This window comes from Nipponia nippon, unplaced genomic scaffold, assembly GCF_047370975.1.
Source record: "Nipponia nippon isolate SJK-2023a ecotype South Korea unplaced genomic scaffold, ASM4737097v1 scaffold_5, whole genome shotgun sequence".
NCBI classification, from domain to species: domain Eukaryota; kingdom Metazoa; phylum Chordata; class Aves; order Pelecaniformes; family Threskiornithidae; genus Nipponia; species Nipponia nippon.
Window position 1 is genome coordinate 28,774,451 of NW_028262369.1, and position 24,732 is coordinate 28,799,182.

Consider the following 24,732-nt stretch of genomic DNA (forward strand, 5'->3'; position numbering starts at 1 on the left):
AACTTCTGATTGTTTAGGTTGTCTTAGTATATTACTTAGTAATACCTGCAAGAACTGAAGTCAGGTACGCCAGTCACTGGTCTCTGTCAGTACAAGTGTCAATTATTAGTTTTATGTTAATGATTCCCTGGTCAGTTGCCTAGCCAGTAATGTTCTGCCTTCAAGAGGAAAAAAAATGCATGGACAATTTTGCAAGACATTTCAAGTATTCCGCTTGCAGCTCAGGAGAGGGAAGTGAGAGTCAAAATCTTTAGATCCAAAACAGCAATAGTCCCAAAGTGAACAATGACTGAGGTATATGGCCTAACAGTTTAGGGAATATGGCAAGTTGGAAGCTACACATAAGGTCTTTGCTCTGATTGTGAGGTTCGAGTAAATAGATAACACTTCTGATTTTAGGATGCTGTTCTAAGTCATTGCACTTCTCTTATGGCTATGGCTTCCAAAAGGAAGCCTGTGGTAGGTTTTCACTTTTTTTGCTGATGAAATGTGTTACGGTGGTGGAAGGAAGTGGGAGGAAATCATGAGACACGACTCTGGGAAAAGTGCAGATGTAAGAGGAGTTGTTTAGAAGTGTTTGCTTGGAAGAGACTGAAAAGGAATCAAAGGCATAGCTAACCTTCAACAAGTATGCTCAGTCATGAAGTGGATATGGATTAAAGGTCACATATTTTATAAAATGAACTGGTTGAGTTGGGAAAAGCAGAAAGCTTTAAGGCCCATGAGCTCTTCTGGCTGGACTTGTTTGCTTTTTCCGGCTCAATCTGTTGTTCTAATAGGCACAGTTACTCTGCCTTTCTTATCTCTCTTGAATTTGTCAGCTCCATTAGCTCTCTCTCAGGCAACTGCTAGAGAGAAGAAATCTTGTTGTGTCATCATTCAGGAAGTATGAAATTTTGCATTTATAAGCCTTTCCTTAGGTCTTAATTTTTGGATTTGCAGCATTTCTCCTACACAGTTTTGAAGAGCTTACCCTGATTGTGCAAATCCTGATACACTGTGTGGTTATAACAGCTCTCAGCTGATCAGTGGTTTTTGTGGGGTAAATGCTGAGATACAGTGCATTCATCTGACAAATCAGAGCCTTCAGCCAGTCAGGCACTGGGCAGATAGCTGTGAAGCAAAAGCACTGGGTTGTTGTTGGTCTGTGCTGTTCCCGAGGTCATTTAATTTCCCTTCCAATATCCATAATTTCAATTTAAAACAATACTTTTGGGGTTTTTTTTCTGCATCCATTTATATTGTCTGTTTTGAATTTAATCTTAGTAATTTTAAAATAATAACAGTGATGGGCAGTTTTTGTACTGGCTGTCTGTGAGATAGCCATGTCTTGTAATTTAAAGCCATACCGTATTCTAATAAATGAGTGCTAGAAAATGGTTGGGAGCAGGAACTGTGCAAACTGATCTGTCATTTTAAGTTGTGTTCAGATTTGGTTTGCTTGAGTTATGAGAATGGCTTGGCCTTTTACCCTATTCCCTTGAGAACATGTGTCCACATCCTACCGTCAGCATGGGACAAACACAAAACAGGCACTCTCATCTCCTGATGGGAGACTCCAATGATCTGGAGAGCAGGAATATTGCAGGTTCACATTATCTGCATTAGCATTACTGTGTATGGAACATGTGTTATATCTGCTGTAAATGGTTTAACAAGCCAGGCCCTCGTGGTTAATGAATATCAAGTTTAATGTTTCCGAGACAGATATTCAGAAAGCAACATGACCATGATCACATCCAGTTGAAAATGCTATAAGACATAACATTTATAATATTTTTCCCACTTATAATCCAGGTAAATATAGTTAAAGAGCTTTTGTTTTGTTTACATTTTCATTTTTAGACATGTGGAACTTAATACATATATATGCTTTTATATATAGAAATAGTGTCTGAAAATACATAGAAATGGTTTTTGTTGTTCTGTTTTCATATGTATTAATGTAGTATGTGGGCTTCCTTTTTTAAAGTTGGCTGTTAACTTTTAAGACCTTTCAGTATATACTTTTTCCCGTGCTTCAATTTTTATAGTCATTAATGGAATAGGAAATGGCATCTACCTTCCTGCCTGTTAACACTTAACCCTAATTTATGAATCCTGTTTAAAACTGTGGTTCACGTTCAGCAGGGACTGTGCATTTGCTTAAAGCTAAGCTAAGGTACAACTGTAGGCAAAATGAGATTGATGCAAAGTCCTCTACAAACATTTCAAACCATTCTTTAACAGTATGCTAAGTAGTAGCTTCATGTAATTTTTTTTAATTAAGTGCATGTGTATGTGTATCAAATTTTCCCTATTATTACAGTGAAAATACCTTACCTTTTATCTTACTTCAGTATTACGTGACTAAATTTCCTAAAATGCTAGCCATAATAGCTAATACAAACATGTACGTGTATATATAACACCTCAGTACATTCTTGTCTCAGTTAAAGACCAGAGGGACAATGTGTGATACATGGTATAGCCTGAAAAAGCAACAGATATGAAATTGTGACTCCTGCTTGAAAGCCTTTAAGTATTTAAGGTTATTACAACCTATATTTTCACCATCTATGTGTTTAACTTCATAGTTGTATAAATTATACGTCAAGTACTCTTACAAACATTTCCTACAAGTGTATTGACAAATGTCCTATTATTTTCCTGGAAATACACAGTATATAGAGCATTTTGAAGACAATTTGCTTATAAAACTTTTTGTATCCTATATGTTGCTTTCTCTTATTTGCACCTGCCTTTTTATTTATCTAAGCATACCGCTTCTTGACACTATTTGGAAGATTTTTAGATGCTTTGTTTCAATACCTCAGCCTTATTGCAGTACAGACTCTTATTTTTAACATGAATGCCAGTCCTACAAAGCCTTACTTGTCTAAAATGGAAGTTAGTTTTTGGGCCATACCTACAGAAATGTGAAACAGATGAGTTCCTAAGACACATGTAAAATAATCCTCTGGAAACCTTGCCTCAAATAAAAGCAAAATGCCATGACAGTCCTACTGGCTTCTCTGTAGGTTAATATTTTCTATTCAGGCTGGTCTAACGTGCTGATGGTAATAGTACTGTAAAAGCCTGAAACAGAGGAGCATTACTGCTACCTACTAATATTTTGTTTGCAAAACAGAAAAACAAAGCTGATAGAATTGATAGTATTTTTTTACGTAAGAGTTCTTACTGAAGCCTTCTATATATGACTTGATATTTGAATTACATTTTAGAGTTGTTAGTGCTTATCAGTGCAGGAAATACTGAGGTGCAGAGAAGGCTCTCCCAACCTCTCAGGATTTTTTCTGTATTTCCTTTTCTTAATTTTATCATTAGAGACTGTGACCTAAGATTCTCTTTTAGGGTTTAGTCTGCCCACTTTTTCCTCCTCTGAAATCTTACAGCATCACACTCATTCCACAGTGTTAGGAATATGTGATTATGGGCCTGGACTGGCAAATTGTGAAGCATCTGCTTAGGTAATCTCATTGATTAGACTCTCGAAATGCAAACATTTGAACAGTGATTTTAAGAGTAATGTCTCTGGAGCCTTACAGCATGTGTCTAGAAATCATTGAAGGCATAGTTTTTGCAAGTGTATATATATCACCTGGAGCTCAAACTACCTGCTATAAATCTCCATACCTTTTCCCAGGGTATGCTGAGGATTTGGGTTGCAGAATCTTTGAGGGGTGAAGAGGGGGAACGGTCTCCTATTGTTTAAACTGATTACATTTCCTGAGAGCACAGAAAAAATACTTTTGTTGGCAAGACATAAAGTTTTGCATTGCACTAGTGATCACTGACTTGTATATCGTGAGTCATGTTGCATTTATGGTTCACACCATATTCTCATGGTGTATCAGCCTCCTTGCTGACCTGTGAGCAGTGTGTACATTATCTTGCTATGTTTTATAACAGCATAAAGAGGAAGGAAAGTGTCTAGAACTTTGTCATTACCTTTAGCAGCAAGAGAATGTGAAGAGTCGTTCAAGGCTAAATAAAACTTTGTGTAATTTAACAAAATGTATCTTACATTTCCCTTCCCCTCACCATCGTGTCTAGTTATATTGCAGAAGAGGGTAAAGGAGGTAATGCTCTTGTAGTCTAAACAATCTCAGCACGGTGAAATGGGACAGTACTTTAAAATATGCATAAGGATTGCAGATGCTCCATTTTGTGACACTGACTGTTCAGGTAGAGAAAAAAAAAAACAAACCACAGACTTTTCTAAAATGAATATTTTTTTAAAGAGCTATCAAGAAAAATGATGCTGGAACTATTATTGTGAAAAATTGGAGTGGCCTGGTTGATATCACGCATACAGTTTGGAAAAACAAGATTAGTGCAACACATACCGTTTTTCATTTTCTCCTGTCTTTAACGGCACCAACCATTGCAGCATCTCATTTTTTTAACTTTGTGTTTAGGATGAGAAATCCCATGTGTGTACAATTGCTTCTGTCTGCCTGGTCCCTCTGCTCCTAGCTTTCCCTCTGCCTGCATATTTCCGTGTATACTGTAAATAAGAAGTGACCGAGAGGGCAGGATACTTAGTCTCCTCTTAGATCAATACTACTCTGTGGGTCAGCAACTAGGAATGTTTGAAAAGAGAGGAGGAGGGAATTGAGTTTTATTTCCCCTGTAGACTGAGGCCAATGCCTTTGCATTGGGTTAATCTTTACTACCTAGGGAAGAAAGGCTGTGTGGGGTATTTCTGAACCAGTATCAACTGGCAAAAACACCACTGTAAATACGATAGCAAAGAATTTAAGTAACAAGAAAATCTTACATGTTTTCGCCCTCATTAAAATAAGAATTTTAATGCCTAGGTGGCCACCTATGTGTTTTCTTCTTGGAGCTGGCCTCAGTGGGGAGAAGGATGAAGATCAGCATGTATCAGAGTTGGGGGCCCAGGGTGTATGCAAAGCTGTAGCTCTTGGTCTGTGAGCCAGAGTATTGAAGTCACTTTCATCTTTCAAGAGAGGGGCTTGCCATATTTGTTGTTCTCCTTTTAGCTAAGAAAACTGAGACTTCTCCTTCCAGGCTTCTCTCCCTGCCCTCTGTGTTTAATATGATAGCTCTGAGTGCTGTCTCTGAAAGGGATAAATGAAGGACACAAAAGGCAGGTCTGCACAGCACAATGCAACTTTAGCCCTGGAAATGCAGTATTGCCGTCGCTAACAACAGGCCACATGCTGGTATGGGCAATAAATGGGAGACCTACAGACTCTCCCTGTAGCAGGAGAAATGTGAGCGTGCTTGGAGATAGTTACTCTGTGACACCCTCAAGAAGAGGGGGATGTTATAAAGTAGTTTTTTAACAGAGGAAGATGGAAGGAGGGAATATGAAGGAGCTCATGGAGGAGAACAGAGAATAAAACTTGTGTATGTGCAAGATGTGTAGCCTGGGGAGAAAATAAAAAGTTTGCAATGCTGAATTTAAATTATTTGCCCTCACAGTGTCACATCTTGTGCATGTTTTAAAATTATGTGCTTTCATGCAAAGAAATCAGGTGGTTCTACATCATAAATCAGTCTTTATAGCAAACAAGGTTTTGGAGGTACCTATCTTAGACCTGTTCTTTTCTGGGAATAAAGATGAGGCGCCATCAGAGATCGAGAAGATGGGGCAAATTGATTAATTAAAAAGCAGTAAATCATCAGCCTCACATGATTTATGTATAAAAGAATTCTGAAGAAGCTTAGAAATGAAGTAGCTGAACTGCTAACAAAGATATGCACTCTTATTAAAACCAAGCTCTGTTCCACAGGGTTGGCAACTATCTGGGGTTTAGCCTATATTTAGACCAGTAAGCATTACATCTGCACATTGCAAATGGTCGAAACAGGAATTTAAAAGGGAATAATAAAACACCTGGAAGATTGTGATGTGAGAGACTTTAATGAGAACAGCTTCAGCAAAGAAAAATCATGTCTCACTACATCGCTTAGAACTCTGAATGTGGCCATAAAAAGAAATAGGAATGGCCATACTGGATTAGACCAAAAGTCCCTCTAGCCCAGCACCTGCCTCTGACAGTGCCTGGTCACAGCCACGTGGGAAAGAGAGGAGAATAAAAAGGTTAAGATAACCCTTTTTCCCTGCACTTGATTGACAGCAACAAGGGCCAGGTTTGAATTTAAGGGGGTCACTGCAAACATGCTGACATCATCCCTTTCCCAGAAACCGCTCCTGAGCTTACTGGTGCTCAGAGAGAGAATTTTCCCCACTCACAAAAAGGGATTAGATGGTAAAATAAATCATGTTTTCATAAAAGAGAGAAAAGAGAAGTCTGACAAGCTAGATGCTCAGAGTAACAATAACCAATTCCTGAGGTATAATTGTAACAATAGTCTTTTCATCTAGCAAAGCTACTAGGTTGTTTTCATTCACAGTTCGAGATTAGCAAGTATTGCCGGGTAGTGAAGCCAAACTGAGGCTATGCTAACCTGATATGATGCATTTTTGTTAGGTGCTCTTCACTCCTCCAGCCATAAGTTTCCCTGCTAGCCACACATAGTGCTTCTGCTAGCCATGACTCTGGGTGGTGCTCTCACCCACTGTTCCCATTAGCCTGCACCCCTCTACTGACAGATTTTGTTGTTTCAGCCCTTGGAAGGGTAAACACAGTGCTGAGAACCAGGCACAGGCTCTCAGTTCATAGGAGAGACTTAGGCAGCTTCTGGTACTCGCACATCTTGCAAAAGGTTTAAACTAAAATCTCCTTTTTTTTTCCCTCTTCTCTTGTTTAAGGTGTAACCTTTGTATTTTGGTGCTAAATGCTTTTCCTGGATTGACTGTCTTGGACAGAGTTAGTTGGCCTAGGCTTCCCTACATTTCCTCCACATGATAAAGTAACTTCCTTTGTAACAGAAATGTCCTTCAAAAAATAAAATTGCAATATGTGCCAAAGGAAGGTGTTTCTGGCTTGCCCATCACTCTCTTCTGTTTCTCTCTCTTTGATTCCATCAGATGCCAAGGTGCCTTTTCCCTTTGGGAATTCCTGGGATGTTTCCTCACCTTTAGGATTCAGCTACTAGGCTTATGAGGAGAGCTGCCTGACATAATGTATTTTGACTTTTTAAAAGCTTGTGACAAAGTCTGTCACAAGACACTGCTACAAAGGCTAAGTAGTCACATATGGTGACAGGGCAAGTATCATCATAGATCAAAAACTGACAAGGAAACAAAAAGGCAGAGGGCTAAGTGGTCAGTTTTCATCACAATAAAAGGCTAGCAGCTGCGTTCCTTAATGTTACCTATCAGGTCATATGCTAAATATATTTATTAATGATCTGGGGAGAGAGGTGAAGGATTAGGCAGTAACATTTGAAAATGATGTAATTACTTAAGTAATTTAAGCCTGTAGCACACTGTTAGAAACTTCTGAGTGATCTAAACAAGTTACTCAGGTGGATAAAGAAGGTTCAGTCCTGGTAGATGAGAAGTTAATATGTGGAGGAAACCACACAATAATCTTATCCTCTAACTGAAGGGTAAAAACCTGAACATTGCTGTTGGCAGTTCCATAACAGAAGCTATTTGAGATGCTGTTATGGTAGAAAAAGTGAACGAGGTGCTAGAAGGCGTAAGAAATGGGACATTAAAAATGAATTACTGAACTCAGTCTTCATTGCGTGGAGACAGAGGATAGGATGAAGCATAATATTATGGGTAAGTTTGCCCAGCTAACAAAGTCTGATCCATGATGACAATTTCCTGTTTTCTTTTGTCTTTATCCTGCTCATACATCACCTACTATCAGAGATGCTCTGATCTTTATCAGGAATAATATAGGTCGGGAAGGCTAAGGCTTCCAGAAGGTTTCAGTTCTTACTAAGGACAGTTCAGTATCAACCAAGCTACAATTGGTAAAAACCTGTTTCATATCCATTCTTCTTCCTTTGGTAGTTAGTTAAAATTTATGTCAAAATGACATAAATTAACAATCTCAACTTTGTTTTTAGACTGTGAAATCATCAACATTTTAAACATGGATTTCAGAATTCAGATGTTACTGAAATGCTCTCTCAAGTTGGGGCTCTTAAGAGACTTATAAATTATTCTTGCATGGAGGAGAAGTCACCTGAGACTAACCTAAATGAAGTTAACATAGATTTTAAAAATTATTCTTGCAGAAGAACAGGGAGTGGTGGGAATAGATGAGCAGATGGGAAAGGGAGAAGAGGAGAGTGAAGAAAAGGCTAATTAGGTAATTGAGGCTAAGAGGCTATTAGAGCTGACCCAGTGGTCTACTGGTAGTGCAGTTCAGGGACTTGAATTTGGGATTGAAGTTGATCCCTCATTCCCAGGCCAACACATGCTCCAAACATTGCAAGGATTCGTTTTTGTAGTCTGTATGGTCCTGTAAGTATGTGTTTCGCAGTCAACATAATCTGGAGGGATTGTATGTCAGATTATAGTGGAGACAGGAAAGAATAATAGAGTAAAATGCTGAATTTGGACATGAAGACACTAAAATACTATGCTAATGGTAAATTGTTTAGTGAAATTCTTTAGAATTCCTTTGAACTGGCTGTTGGAGAAAAATCTGATTGAAATAAACATATTTTGAAGAGATTCTGAATGCAAATAAACTATTTCTCACCGAGCAGCCTTTCCTAAAATTTGTCCAGTGTATGATTCTCTCAAGCATGGGTTTTTCTTCCACAGATAGTATATAAGGCCTAAAAGGTCATTTATTCTAAGTCATTTCATTGCCTTGTTTCTGGCCAATTTGAAGCTGGTATGCTTGTGGTGTGCCAGTCTTGTCTCCTTCTTTCAGTCTACTAACTTATCTTCCTTTCTGAACCAGTCAGTGATACACTTTCTTCTGGTTTTTATATGCTTATTTTCTCCCTGATGTCAGTATATTCAAACTGCCTTCTGAAGTTGTCAGTAGACTTGTTCTTTTATTGCCAGAGAGTCTGGTATAGGTCAAAGCTAGGACAAGCATTGCTATGTGGTTTTCAGATTTATATGTTGAGGTGGAGCGTTTCTTGTCCTCACCTTTTCCAGTATAACATTATTCATGCTGACTTAATTCTTATAAATCTCTCCACTTCTGTAGCAGTATTTGTTGCTGTCTTTCTCAATCGCTTCCAAAAAACTTTGGAACTGCAGTGGTGCATGCAGTGTTCTGAGATACTGTTTCTTCCCTCTTTCCTTACCTTACTCAGTGCTTCTTATCACAAATTCTTATTTGCCAATTTAAGTATTTAAAAAAATTTTTTTTGACCCTGTGTGTGTTTTTTTTCCCCCCAGTAGCTGCATTTCAGGACAGAAATGCTGGCTCGTCCATCCTTCTCTTGCATTCATGACATCTTCAGAGGATCACAATGCATGTATGGCTATCTTTACTGTTTTCTTTTTTTGTTCCAGTATTTTTGTGGAAAGTCAGCTTTTCTCCCTCTCTTCTTTCCTTTATAAGTACCGCAGAGAGATATTGCTATTGAAGCAATACATGGCTGAAACACCTGTGGTCAGTAGGCAAATCATATTTTGACAGCAGAAAAAATCAGCACCATTCATTATCCCTGCCGTTTAAAAGAGAGTTTCTGTAGAATAATTGCAGTATTGGAACTGCTACTTCAGAGGAAAGTCACTGCAGTTTAAGATTTAGCAACTGGACAGAATAAAGAAAAGATGGAGGAGGGAGTATAGCTTTGGATACAATGGTAGGCAGGAGAAAAGAAGGCTGCTTGTCCACTGGAGACCCCACTTGTACCTGCTGCTGTCAAAAGATTTTGGATTTAGCTATCAGCTGACAGCTCCCCTAAGACATATTAAAGTCTTTTGTCAAAATAGGGCACAGTGCCAAATCTGGACTTCCATGAACATGTTGTATGTTCAGGGAAGATAGATGAGTGATGGACAACACTGAAGGAAACCTCCTCCCACAAAATCATATTGAGGTTTAGAGAACCTGAAACAACACTTCGTTTCGGGGATGCAGTGTTGCCCTGTCTTATGTGAAGCTGCTTAAAAAACAATTCAGTCATTTTAAAAATTATTTTTTGCCAGCTTATAATTTAGCAGCCCTCCCCTTCATAATGTTATGCTTATTCTGGTGAATCAAAGGATGATTTTATTTCTGTCATCAGAACCCAGGGGCAGGTTTTCAGCATTGCTTTATATTTCATAATCATGATCTGCTAGTAGGACCCTTCCATAATGTTTCACTATGCTTCCCACGTGGTATGCCCTTTCCTCAGCATTTCTTGTCGCTTTTAGGAGTAATGACTTCCACTGGTTCCATCTGGTTTTAGGTAGAATGGTTTCATTATGTTTTTGTTATTGATATTATTGTAGGGCCTAGAAGACTGGCCTGTGGGCAAGGACCATATTTCTGTAAGGTATTTTGCAAACGCAGGACAAAGGACAATTCCCACTGCTATTTTCTATTTCGTATTTCTCCTCACCACTGAATTTTCCTTGTCAGAACGCTGCACTATGTTGAAGATACAGTTTTGTTAAAAACCTTTCTTATCAAGTTCCCCCTGAATGTATCCAAGCATGTATGAAATGTGGGGAATTATTCTCATAGTACTTGCTCATGCAAATCTGTTTCTAGGTTTTGGCTTTCAAGTTCTAAAACAATAATAATTTACTTTCAGGATATTTTTGCTATCTTAGTATCAGATGATGGGACTGATTTGTCTGACGTGTAGGTCTCATAAAAAAAGTATGCCAGGTTAGATTACACTCATACAGGTACCCAGTACTGATGAAGTTTTACTATGTTTATTACAAACATTTAAAATTCAGAAATTCTCCAAAAAAATTAAATGTGCCACCTTATTGCTTAATTATTTAATTAAGTTTTAGAGAAAAAAATAGTAAAAAACAGTGTTTTCCCCTTGCGGTTGTAAAGAATGCAGAAAGTTTGCAAGCAATCTTTGTACAGTTCACTATTATTTGAATTCCCTAGCAATCTTTATAGAGGTTACTTAATGATTTCAATTAACATTAACCCTTAGAAGCTGTATGCTTAATGTGTAGATTTTCTGATTTTTATGAAAGTCATTGATTTACACAATATATTGATTTTTGTACTTAAGAAGAAAACAGTTATTGGTAGAGGTGGAAAACCTTGAGGTGCATAATAGACTGCTAAAAATGATAAAAATATTTGGAGAACATTCTAATACATATTATATTAGCAAGAATAAAAGCAGGACTTATTTTGCAGTGTCTGAAACTGAGTTAGCTGTGCCAAAACCCGTTCAGTTATCTGTAAACAATATTTAACACCATCTGACATATTCACTGTCACTCCATGCTCTGTGAATCAAATATAAAATTATGTGCAAGAAAAAACCCTACAAACTTATTTTGTCACAAATAAGCTAGGAATTTTGAAGATGGTCAGCTCCACTTGTCAACAAGAATAAGCAAGAAGAAAAATAATGGCTAAGACTAACAGAGAAACAAGTCAAGAAGGCTTTCAATCTGAAAGGGCTGCCTCCCAGAAGAGGAGTTTGCAGTGCATGATTAACTTCCTTATATTTTCTCCAGAATTTGTTAGATATCTTGCAGTTAATAAATAGGGGCGTCCAGCTTTAAGAATAAAATTTGAACACTCAGAAGGAGTAGCTAGATCTACTACTATTTTCAGTAGTGTCAATAAATTACCTAAAGGTTATTTTCCAAAGTTGAATCAGAATCAGGTTTTGTGCTTCAAACGTCTTTAAAATTTATGCATGATTTCCTCTGACATTGTGTCTCAGGCCCACCCCTCTGCATTATATACACAAACTTGGAAATTTGTGAAATTGTTAAGTTGTATTCCTCCATTTGCAGATTGATGGCAATTGAAAATGATCACCACAGTGTGTCACCACAGCTAACACTACATTGCAATCAGATTCACTTGAGCATTTCTCTACAAGTCAGATCACTTAATTTTTCTTTTGGCCATTGATCTTTTACAGCACCTGCAGCTTTTTGTTTTTCCTCCAAAGATCATCATTTTACTTTGAAATCTATTGACTGCGATATGTCTAACCCAATCCTGTAGAGGCAAGGAACTGAATAATTACTTCATGAATGCCATATTAAAAGTGGTCCAAAGACTGTTTAGGCTGCTCATTAAAGTCATTGGGAATTTGGCTGGGCAAGAGCTCCCTGCTTTGGTCATGCAACAGGGCGGGGGGAAGTGCTCCAAAGATTGTTATTTTCTAATTATTTGTGTTGTGGTACCACAAAAGGATTTGATTAGCACCCTTATGTGCTTAAAACTTAAAGAACAGATGCCACACGCTGGTACCCCCCCCCCCCCCCCCCACCTCGCAGTGTTTATTCCCAAAAATCTTGATTAACTCCCAATTTTCAAAGGGAAATAAGGTAACAGAGGGGAAAAAAAAAAAAAAAAGCAGAACAGATAATAAAGTTTGCCTTTAAGATCAAAATTATTAGAGTTGAAATTAAAATAATGTTCAAAATAGAAGTATAGTTAGGATAAAATTTTCAAAGCTCAGTTATGTGTAATACCGCTCAGTGCCTATTGTGGTAGCAAAGAGTAAAATCCTGGGGCCTCTGAAGCTGTCAGGTTTTTGAGACTGAATGAGGACTCCAATTTTTTTTTTTTTTTTTTTTTTGTAAACTGACAAATTTGATTTTATTGCATGCTACTGAAACAGAGTAAATGTCCTGACTTCAGACTGCAATGTAGCAAACATATAGGAACAGACAAGCACATATAGATTCACAGTTGGAGTAAGAAATCTGTTGGGTTGGGAGTGCTACCTTGTCAGATAGAAGACACTCAAACCCACTGGCTCAAGCCTTTGACTGGCACTGGACTATGAGAGTCAAAATAGAGAGAAAAATCTCCATTTCTGTGCTTCCTTCTTCCTTTGACAGAAAGAATTTTATATTTATCTTTAAGACTAGGCAGTCTGAATTTGTTTCAAAATGATGTATAATATCAAGCTTCATTTCTGTAAATATATTTCTGAAAACAGACTGGAAATTAGTTGCTTGCATGTTATGCTCTGTGGCTGTACTTAGAATTGGGGTGGTTCTCCTTTAAATAACCATTCAGAAGCACCGAGATCTAGGCAGTTGTGTATCAATTAGGGTGCATTTCTTAGTGTGAGCTGCCTGGAAATGCAAAATGACAAATCTGAGCATTAAGCTTCCTACTATCATTTTGCTTTCCTACCGCTAACTACAAATCAGCTTCATTGTGACTTACAGTGTAAGAAGTTGGTGCATTTCTGCAGATCCGTGATAAGATATTTTTCTCTAGTAAGAAACGCAGTTAGACTCTGCATTCTGAATCTGTCCCTGCCAGGCCCTAGATGCATTAGTATTCCACTAGCAGCTGCCTGTAGGTAGGAATATTGTTTTTGTCCATAACCAGAGGGAACAATCAGACTAAGCCGTTCCCCGGCTATAAACCAGCCAAAGTAATTGGGTTTAATTTTAATTTTTGTAATAGCTTTAAATTAATAGGAGCAGCTGCTGCCACAGTGTGTGGGTGTCCTTTTCCAGAAGGCATAGAACAAAAAAGGGAAAGAGTAAACAATAGTGTGTCTAGGACACAAAGGTTAATTCAAGAACTGAGCAATGTCTTTTCGTTATCAAAAACTCAGTTGGTGATATCTAGCACTGTGTCTCTTTTCTTTCTTTTTATTTTCCTTTTTTCTTTTTTTTTTCTTTAATTCTCTGATAAGATCTCAATCTGATTAGGCTCCTGTGTGTAAGCTGTGTTGTTGGTATCGAAACACTAACTCTCTTTCTCTATATGACTCACAAATAGATTAGCAGTGACAAAGTGCTAGGAGAGATAAAAATAGATTAGCAGTGACAGGAGTACTATTATAATTATTTTTGGAAGATATGGTTTGAGTTAAGAGTTTGGGCACTTTCTGCCCTGAGAGGGTGAATTTAAACCTGGGAACTGAGGATGGTTTCTGCTGTTGTGTCAGACACCAGATAGTGAAATGTCAATACCAGATGTCCTAGAAATCAAGATTAGCCATAATAGCCAAATGCAGCCATAAAACGATGTGTCAAAGTGGATAATAAAACAGATGCTTAGCTTCTATAATGAAGGGGAGAGGGAATGAAATATCAAAAGTGCCTTTAATACATTAACGAAGTTGTCTTCAACTTGCCTAAAAGTAGAAAGTTATTGAACCAAGGAGAACTATGTGTCATTTAAACATTAACTATCAGCAGATGAATTTCAATTAACATTAGCCTTTCTAAAATCCTGAATTTCCTCCTATTGGTCTCATTTTACATGAAATTTTTATAGCATAAAGTGGGGCTTGTCCTTTCTTATTTCTCCCATGTTAATTTGGAAACAAATAAAGTTCAACAACTCAGCAACATACTGTTTAAACTTGCATTATGGTTTGAGGACTGGGAGCTAGAATACATTTACCCACTGCCATATCATCTGCTTGATTTGAGATCAAATGAGGGATGTCCTATAGCACTCCAGAGTAAGGGCAAATGATAGAAATATGTTAAGATACTGGAGAACCCTATTAGGTTAGGGTACTGCATGCAGACAGCTGGTGGCATTTTTCCCCTACTGATACTTAAAAAAAAAAATTAAAAGAATTGTTAATCTGTCCTTCATATTTGTGGCTTAAAAATCATTTTCAGATCTTAGTGATAAGCAAGTGTCTTATTTAACCAAAAATGCTGAAGTAAATTCTTGAAGCCCTGAATGTTCAAGAACCAGGGCAATAAAAGGGGCAAATAAATTCTTATTTCAAGTCTAATTAACTGCATCACTGGCTCTTTATTGTATTTTTTTCAGGAACATCTCAATTCCTTTCTGTTTCTCTTTGTAGCTCCTGAGTCTTGCTGATCAGACTCCTTAACTGCTGCTAATTGGCAAACGCGTACTTCTGCGTAATGAGAGGGTTTTGTTCTCTATTTCATATTAGCAATGAAAGGCCAAAACTGATGCTCTGCAGTAGACCAGCTTCTCGGAACTATTACAAAGAGGCACATTACTACTGCTATGTCTGTAAATCTTATTATGTTTTCCCTCACCATGATCCTAGTTTAGCTGATATCTGCTCCAATCGCTAGATTAGACCTGTTTATAATGTTGTGTAATTGAATCAGTTAGAGTCTGCAGGACCATAGTGTTTTGTTGCCAAACATGACTGGTAAGTTAGTTACATCAAATTACAAGTGCATGGCATGACTAGAGAACCTCCCGTTTTAATAAAGCTAGAAAATCCATCTACAAAATGAAGAAAGAATACAAACAGAAATATAGAACATCTGTAGTCCATAGAACAAGTGTTTGACCCACCTCTGAAATGTTACTCATTTCTGTTGAGAAATAACAGAATAATTGAAGTTGGGTGAAAGATGTCAGCCAGACATTTGTTGTTCCTTAAACAGATACCAACTTGATAACAATGACATAAATGTCTCTATTATAAGTATTTACCATCATGTATATTCATTTTTATCTTGTCAGCACTATAAGCCAGAACTCTCGAGGAGGGCAGCAATCCAATTTGGAACATGACCAAATACCCTTTTCTCCTTTGCTTACTAATTTAGGACCAGGTTATTTTCCATACCTGCAGTTTTTTGTTTGGGTTTGGGGTTTTTTTTTTTTCATCTCAAGAATTTATCTTTTCCTCCATTCATTGACTAGGTGTTGACTATTAAGGGTAATAAAAATATAAAGACATCCTGAATTTTGGTAACAGTTCTGTCAATGTTGCCTTATACTGACATTCCTTCACTAATTATGTCTTGCCTCTGTGCTGGTGAATTAGGCCTGTATGTAAAGATGTAGCCACACTCCAGCCAGCGGTTTGGCTGAAGCCTGTGTAGTGGTATGAGATTGCACCAGCTTGATAGCGAAGTCGAGGATAGCTTAACTGCCTGTGCATCCTTTTCACTTCTTGGGAGTGGGTTTCTTTGGTTGTGCGATGCTCTCCCCTGCTATGGTGACTCTGCCAGCTTGGGCACTGGGAGAGAGCTGCAGTCCCTGTGGTCACTGATGCACCGGCACAGTGGCTGTGCTGTGCACGGGCCCCTGGCATGGAGGTTGTTTGCATGAGTGCTCCAAAATGCAGGCTCTGGGATCTGCTCACCAGCTCCTGAGCTGTTCAAGCTGTTACATTTCATTTGCTTTAAAGGAAATTTGAATCTCACATAGCCTTTTTGTTCAGATTCCTTATGTTAATGTATATATATGTCAATGTATATATATGTTATTTTTGTTTTTTAGGCAAAGAATACCCTCTAAAAATGTGTATTACTATCGCTGCCCAGACCACAGGAAGAACTATGTCATGTCATTTGCTTTTTGCTTTGACCGAGAGGATGACACTTATCAATTTGCTTACTGCTATCCCTACACCTATACTCGCCTTCAGCACTATCTTGACAACCTACAAAGGAGGAACATGGACTACTTTTGCAGAGAATTGCTAGGACTCAGTGTGGTAAGTAATAGGCATACTTGCCAACTAGCAGGCTTCATTATGAATATCTACCGTTAAATGCTTATAGAGTATAATTCATCATCGCTGCTACAGTACGCACATGCACATATTTGTTTTACTGCTATCAATGACACCATGCATACCTGCATGGTGAAATATAGACAAATGTTAATTTAATTTCACATAGAATACTTCCTTTGTGATATGCAAGGCAATGCTAAATTCCCATGCAGGATCAATTCACCTCTAAAGATGTTAAAAGATGAAACTGAAACAGCTTTATTTAAGAAATGTGATTTTGAGAGTACTCTGTCTATTTTTCTTTCTGGAAGAGCTTTTCTGTTCAGAAGAAAATATGTGTCTTTGGAACTAGAGTATAGCTTTTCTTGGTAAAATCATAGATTCGTCAAGGTTGGAAAAGACCCTTAAGATCATCGAGTCCAACCGTTAACTTATCACTGCCAAGTCCATCTATACCATGTCTTCGAGCACCGTATCTGTCTGTTCTTTAAATACCTCCAGGGATGGAGACTCAACCACTTCCCTGGGCAGCCTGTTCCAATGCTTGACCACCCTTTCGGTGAAGAAGTTTTTCCTAATATCTAACCTAAACCTCCCCTGGCGCAGCTTGAGGCCGTTTCCTCTTGTTCTATCACTCGTTACTAGGGAGAAGAGACCGACCCCCACCTCGCTACAACCTCCTTTCAGGTAGTTGTAGAGAGCAATAAGGTCTCCTCTCAGCCTCCTCTTCTCCAGGCTAAACAACCCCAGTTCCCTCAGCCGCTCCTCATAAGACTCGTGCTCTAGACCCTTCACCAACTTTGTTGCCCTCCTCTGGACATGCTCCAGCACCTCAATGTCCTGCTTGTTGTGAGGGGCCCAAAACTGAACACAGTATGATGCAAAACATACACAAACTACCTATTTTATTTACTCTTAAAATGTCTGCTTTGGTAATTTAAAATTAAAAGGCGTTTAGTGGTCTCAGTATAGATCCTAGTGGCCACATGAAAATGAAATGTGATGGTTCTTCTGGTGCAGGAAGGAGGGTTAATGGTAAGGCTGAACTTCTGCTCACTTTGCTATAACCTTTCTCTGAAATGTTGCCTGTTCTGAGGATTTGGAAAGCATGACTCAGCCACTCCCATATCAACTCAGAAATCATCACATTAAAAAATAATAGCTGAAATCTTGGGTTGTTTTTTTTTTTTTTTCCTTTTGTGTTCTCAGACTTTATAGTGCATTTGTCCCACATTCTTAATCTTTTCTCTGAGATTTGATTTGGTCTATACTTGTAGCCTGTGTGTCAGAAAAAGAAAGCTGCGATTCCTATGAAGGCTGCTAATCCCAGCAACTGGGGCTTTATAAGAATCCCAGCATAAATTGTGAAAATCAGAATGAAATCGTATGTATAACCTGCACTGGAATAAATAAAAGGCTTCCAGCATTAGAGCAGGCCTTTGAGATCCCTACAGTGGCATAAAACTTGGAGGAAAAAATTAACTTATGGAGAAGAGTAAAAACAGAATTAACAAAAGAAAGCTTTTTTTAACCCTTTTGTCAGTTAAGTACAGTTCTTGTTCTAAAGATGACTATTACATATCCCTGAACTGGTATTAATTATTAATCACTCCAACTACAGGGACAAACAATTATAAGGGAAAGGGGTATTAAAAAAATAGAAAAGTAAAATCTTCAGAGAGTGGCAGGAAGGAGCACTACCATTTTAATGTGTGTAGGGTTTTAATTATTAATCTTAGAGGACAGAACTGTCATTAATTCTATAATGAAACTGAATTTGTTTCCTTTCACTCTGAAAATAGTGTATAAACAGCCACATTTGCATATTCATCAACCCCCTGATCTGACTGATTAAAACATTGAGATAGAAGGATTTGTCTTTTATCTGCATTTTGACAGACAGAGCTATACTCTTAAATCTTGTTAACATTGTGTTACCAGTAGTTGCTAAATATTATTTTTCATATTTTAGCAAACTAAACAAACAGATGCCATTCAAAATGTGGCAGGAAATGCGCTGTGTATAAGTCCTGATTTTATATCTATATGTACACACACAGTATGTTTTGCAGAAATTGATATGGTAACATTTTGCAGCTCACCATGCTGATCTGTATAAAAAGCTTCTGAATCAGGCTCATGCTGTAATCTTTGTAAGTAACATTACAATCTTGGAGCATTTCTGGCTTTTCTCCACACACAACTGTCCTAGAACAGCTTGGTAATTTAATGTCTTTGCTGAGCTTGAATAGACAATTTCCATAAGTTCTCTGCAAGTTAAATATTTTAACATAGAGCTTTGTTGCTATCATACATCTTTAAACGGTGAAAAACAGGATCCTTCAGTCTTCGCTGCACAGTGCTTCATCAAAGCAGAAGCTGGCTGTACTTTAGAGAATTGCGTGCCATACAGGATAGATTTAGAGCTGAGAAAGTGAGCTCCGTCCCTGCTCTGGCCCCTTACGTAAGAGAAGAGGAATCAGATCGCCATAGAGAGACCCTTAAAAACTCTATTCCTGGCAAAGGAATAGACACCCCTGGTAGCACATGGTGAAAGGTAACTTAAATATGCCATCTGAGGACAAACTCAAAAGCCCTTATGCTGGGCACAGGGCTGAAGCAGAGTAGCATGTTGGGCGAAAGGCTGCGGCATATCTGTCGAGCTGCCATGTAGCCACCAATACACTCTGGTTCATTCCAGGGGAATCTTACAGCTCCCTGCAGCAGTTTGTGATTGTGAGGATGGAGAATGGTTTGAAACAATTTCACTTCTCCTGGATTATGAAGTTTTGAACTGTGCCTCTTGGAGACAACAAAATCTTGCCACAGATCTTTGGGTTTTTTTTATTTTTCTTTGTCGTGGAAAAATAAAATGCAAGTCACAAGAAACCATGCTTAGATGATTACTCCTGAAGGCTTTCTGAGTGCACATTTTGCTGTATGTAATGTTTTCAAGGCAATCTAATTTCTAATCTAATTTCATATTTTCTCTAAAGAAAGTACTATGCCTCCATTAACTCCTTAAATACTTTCATTAATTCTATGAAAATTGAAAGTGAAATATCAGTATGGGACATGTAATTGTCATTAGGATGCAGAATGGCAAAGTGGTTCAGAGCCAAATGGCAAAGATTCCCATCGCCAGTGTGAATGGATAACTTAGCTGTTCTATTTCTGACCTTTTAACGTTTATATTCTTTACTTCAGGGAGCTATCTGAAAGCCTAGATGTGCCAAATGGTCTTGAAAATAGTCTCTCCTGTAAGATAGCTATGATGGTCACCCAGGTATCATTTAAACTGCCGTTTTCATTCTGCCATTGTTGGCCTTAGGTAACTTCAGATAAGTTCAAAATCTGTGAGCATTTTTTAAAATTGTGAAATTATTTTTTTGCATATTATTGATGTCTGTCATCTCTGCATATATTATGCAATATTGTACAGCATAATATAATGAAAAATAATTTTATATTTCTGTGAAAATATAAGCACAGGCTTAATTTACATTTATAGTACCTATTTTATGATACTTGTACAGTTTTGTGTGTAGTAACAGTTATGTGTAACATTATAAACAATATTTCAGAGTTGGCAAAATTTTTGAGTGTGTTGTCATTTGAAGGTGGTAGTCTAAACTAGCTGTACATATTTGAAGTATGTGGAGAATTGATGAGACCTGCACCTCTACTAATATTCCACCGTCACACATACTATATTAAATGTGTTTTGGTGAGCCTGGCTCAGCTCCTACAGCCCACTTTACAAATCACCACTGGCTTGGCAATATTTTCATTACTCACTGAAAAGAGAGCCAAGATTAATTGGAGACAGATACTTCCTTTCACCCCATTAGGCAATGGTGCTTCCAAATTACACTTGAGGAGAATTGCAACTGCACGTACAAACCACAAGCCTCAAAGGGACTTCCACAGTACACAGAGACTGGAATATGGAATTCTGTTAAATTAAATATTAAACATACATATTTTAAAACAAGAAGGCAATATGCCTAATGCAGAGCTCTGTAAGTGAGCCAATCTCTTAAATCAGACATGAGATACTGAGTGAAACAGATTGGAACACAAGGTGCTTCATTCTGACTCCACACCACTTTGATGCGTGCTTTTAATTTACATAAGATACTCCGGACTTATGCTGGTATCAGAGAGATATGAATAAGGCCCTAAGACTGTGAAACTGCACACCAGATGTCACATTGCTGGTTCATTGATCAAATATCCATTATTTACTGTCTAAATGACTGGGCACCCCAGTAAAAATAGTTGATCAGTTCTACTGATATCTACTGGTCTGTTTTTAACTGCTCAGTTATGACTGCTTTAAAGCATGAAGCAAAAAAAAATAGACAATTTTTCTAAGGTTAAATTTCCCATTTCTACGTTCAGTGTTAGGTTATGTAATAACAGTTCTGTAAAAGAAAAGTATACTCTTTGTCTTTGAAAAAAATAGAAGTTACAGGTTTCAGTGTGATACATCACACCTTTGAAATCATGCTGGTATCAGATTTTGTACTTTCCAATGGATCTGGCTGCAACTAGGTTGAAATGTCATCTAAATGCAATTTGTGGCAATTTACTTGGTCTGAAAAAGGCCACGGAAATAATGCTTAAAAAAAGTAAACCCAACTTCTCATTTCTCTAGAATGTAAAAGTGCACCTACATGTATGTTCAGGGCATAATTTCTTTATTCAGTGGTGTATCTATTTGCTCATATAGTACTGCTTTTCCCATAGCATTCATAAAATGGATGTCATCCCCAAACTGTGTGTGAGATTTTAAATGTTCCTATGGCTATTTTCTTAGCTGGGTTGGATATCAGCAGAAGTAGAGTTGGACCTAAAAATAACACCACCAACAGTTCTTTCTGAAATAAAATAGGATTTATAGTATATAATAGCACAGTATGCTACCAGGGAAATTATATAAATAACATGAAAAATAACAGGGAACTATTCTATATGATCAGTTTTAAGGAAAATTTCTTTGTTAGAATTTAAAGGAAGTTCTGGGAGATAAACTGGCTTGTGGGAATCATAGACAAGGAAAGACAGGCAAAACTATGTTATTGTTGAAAGTTGCCATCTGTCTGTAGGATATATACAACTGTTCATGGTAAAAACAAGAAATACTTTGGTTTAAGTTGGCAGCAATATATAGTTTTAGAAAAAACAAACTCAGTAAAATAATAATTTACAATTTATATTGTTCAAGGTTACTAAATGTATAAGCTGGTTATTTCTTAAATTCCAGAAAGAGCACTTTTTCATATAGTCAAATAATTTCTAGAAGGATTTGCATAAATTATTGTTTATCTAACTATGAGTAAAAAATCTTAAACTGGGAAGAGTTCAAATCTTACGTCAATTTTGCAGCTCACATTTTAAAGCTACCCTTGTCCATTTAAAAACTCTTAGGAAAAAAAATGCTTGGAACTTCACAAAAAAGAAGCTTTGAGCATAAAGAATCCATTGAGTTAAGAAATCACCTGCAGAAAAACTGTTATGATCCACTTTATAAGAAGAAAACCTCCTGAAAGGAATGACAGTAAATGAATCGTATGTGGTGGTGTTAGTCTATACAAACTGTTTTCATGCGTAGGTCCCGTGTTGCACCCTTTCATCCTATAGCCACACGGGGAAACCTTTGGAAAGTCAGTGACCTTTCTGAAGTTTTCACTGGACTTTCTGTAGCTGTGCAGGTTGGCCTTTTGCTTCACAGCTCTTCCATTTCCATGTCAGGCTCTTCATCTCACCTTCACTCCACACTTGTCCTTCATCTGGCTTGCACTTTCTTTGCCTCAAATCTAGCTTTCCCTTTTCTTTCCATTTAGTTTATACTTTCCTAAGCTAACCACAAAAAGAAGGTTGTGGCATTTGTTTGCTGCTCTTATGTTACTTATTCTGCTTTGTTCTTTCCCATTCATTCCCCTTATCTCTTTGAGTTCTGAAGAGAAAATCCAAAATAGCTGTTAGGTCTTTTAAATACCAAGACTGCACAAGGTAGTCATGTTCTTTTCTGTGCACTCAATATCCCCATCTCAGTGCCACCTAACTATATACTGGTCTACAACCTGTCTTCCCTGTCCTTATGTCTTTTGTGCTCTCTGTTTTCTCCACTCTAATACGTATTATTTCCAGAGAATACGTATTTCTAATACTTGCATTTCCAGAGAAGCTGGCATAATAAGTGGTTTGTCCAGGCTTCAACCTGGAGAGGAAACATTAATAATCTAGTCAGTTGTCCTGACACACCTGAAATAACACCCAAGTGCAGGAAGGCATTTCAGGTTCTGAAACCTTGTTTCATGGCAATGGCAAATTTGAGATTTTACTCATTCCTGTCCTCAGCACTTTCTACTGCTCGTTTGGGTGCCACACAGCTCAGTGTAATAGGTGTAATCCCAATAGGAAACAAACTGTCTTTGTCCACACAGTCAGTTCAACCCCCAGATCTGGGCAGGTGCCTTTAGTTACTGCACCCTAAGCTTTCAGGGACAGGGAACACCTATTTTACTTTCCATGTTTAGTGCCTTGCTCACCAGAACTCGTTTTTTGGTTGGTGCTTGGGAAATAACATAGTACAACCAATTAATATCATTCCATCAAAAAAGCAAGCCTAAGGTCCTATATCTACACCAATGTAAAGCTTTTTATGGTTTTAAAATTTACCTAGTTGCCCTGACATGCACATGTGTTGAATATATGTATGGCCCTTAGAAACAGGTAAAAACCTTAGAATACATTCATTCTTCTTTCACTTCCATTTGCAGAAATTTGTTTTCCCTCTTTTGTAGCACAGTATTAAGCAATAATTACCATGTTGATAGTGATGCTGAATGTACTTGCATGTAGGGGAAATCGTGCTATGTGGAGCTATTAGCTACATTTGCCCTGTAGCACTTTACTGCATTGACTCTGCTGGGATTTTGACTGTGTTTGAGTTGGTTTCTATTTAGATCTCCTGAGTAGTGACTGTGTAATGCATCTGTGGGGCTGGAGTTGTATTTTAATCTGTATTCTTTGACTGTAGACCCAGAAGATGGTTAGCTGTGGCCCACATTACCTGTAGGGCTGAGACCTTGGGATTGAAGGCTTATCTAACAATTTTAGTCTGGTCAGTCCGAAGGATTTGGATTTATGCCTTTTAATTTAACCAAAGAAAGAACTATTTATTGATTTAACTTTATACTAGCTATATAGTGTATATATAATGTATTAAAATCTCTAAATACCTTAGGCAAAATCTTGTTTACATAATTTGTGTAAACCGAGCATTGTGGCTCTGATCCAGCAAAACACTTAAGCATAGATTTAAACTTAAGCATGTTAAATAGTCCTGTTGAAGACACTGGCACAGTTCATGGCATCAGGTTAAATGTGCATAAAAATGCCTTTAAGCTCCAAGGTCAGAACAATCAACGCTTTGCAAGATCAAGGCCTGGTGCCCTAATGTTTTGCTGTTATCTTGTACTACCACTATAACAACGTGACTACAGGATAAAAATAATAATAATAAAAAAATCCTGGACTTTAAGCCCAGATTTTCAGTGTTACCAGCCAAACCTACTTACAAAGGAAAGAGGAGTAATGATGTTTTCAGTCTTATATGCATATAAATGGATCTGGTTATTGGTTGACTTATATTTCAGTTCTTTTTAAATGTTTGTTTTAATATGCTCCCAGGGGCTTACTTGTCTAACATTTCACCTTTACCTACCTACAGTACACCGACACCACTGAAGCTGAGAGCTAAATTAGAGATCTGGTTGTAGGATATGGAAAGAATTTACTTGCCAGTCATTGGTAGCCAATGGATTTGGCCAGTGACTTCATTCACTCCTTGTAGTGATAAGAATAAAACACATTCACAATGAGGTAGATATGGTTTCAAATAACTTTCCAGTATTACAAAATCCTCACTGCACAAGATTTTTAAGACTTGTGTGTAAGACTGTGAGCCATTTACTCCCACTTTAAACATAATGTAACAAATAAAACATTCAAAAATAAACAATTTTTTTTTGTCACATTCAGTCAGGGTTTGAGGTTTCTACATACCATCCTCCACCCTCCCTTCAGATTAATCTTCCCTCTTGGAATGGTATATACCTAATAGATAATACCAAATAACTAAACAAATGAAAAGTAGCCTCAATTTTGATTTAAGGAAGCATTTATTTGTCTGTCACCTCGTTTTTATATATTTCATCATTTGTCCACATCTAGTTGGAGAAGCTGGTTCAGGTAATGTATTCTGCA

The 24,732-nt window shown here is 37.6% G+C and overlaps 1 protein-coding gene across 3 annotated transcripts in view; it reads left to right on the forward strand.

Moving 5' to 3' along the window:
- BEND5 (BEN domain containing 5) overlaps positions 1-24,732 on the forward strand; it is a 963,465-nt gene that overhangs the window by 375,033 nt on the left and 563,700 nt on the right. For all 3 annotated transcript variants that reach the window (XM_087732924.1, XM_087732922.1, XM_087732923.1), the window contains exon 6: positions 16,218-16,434. In XM_087732924.1, coding sequence (XP_087589050.1) covers positions 16,218-16,434 — 217 coding nt within the window. The remainder of the gene's footprint in view (positions 1-16,217; positions 16,435-24,732) is intronic.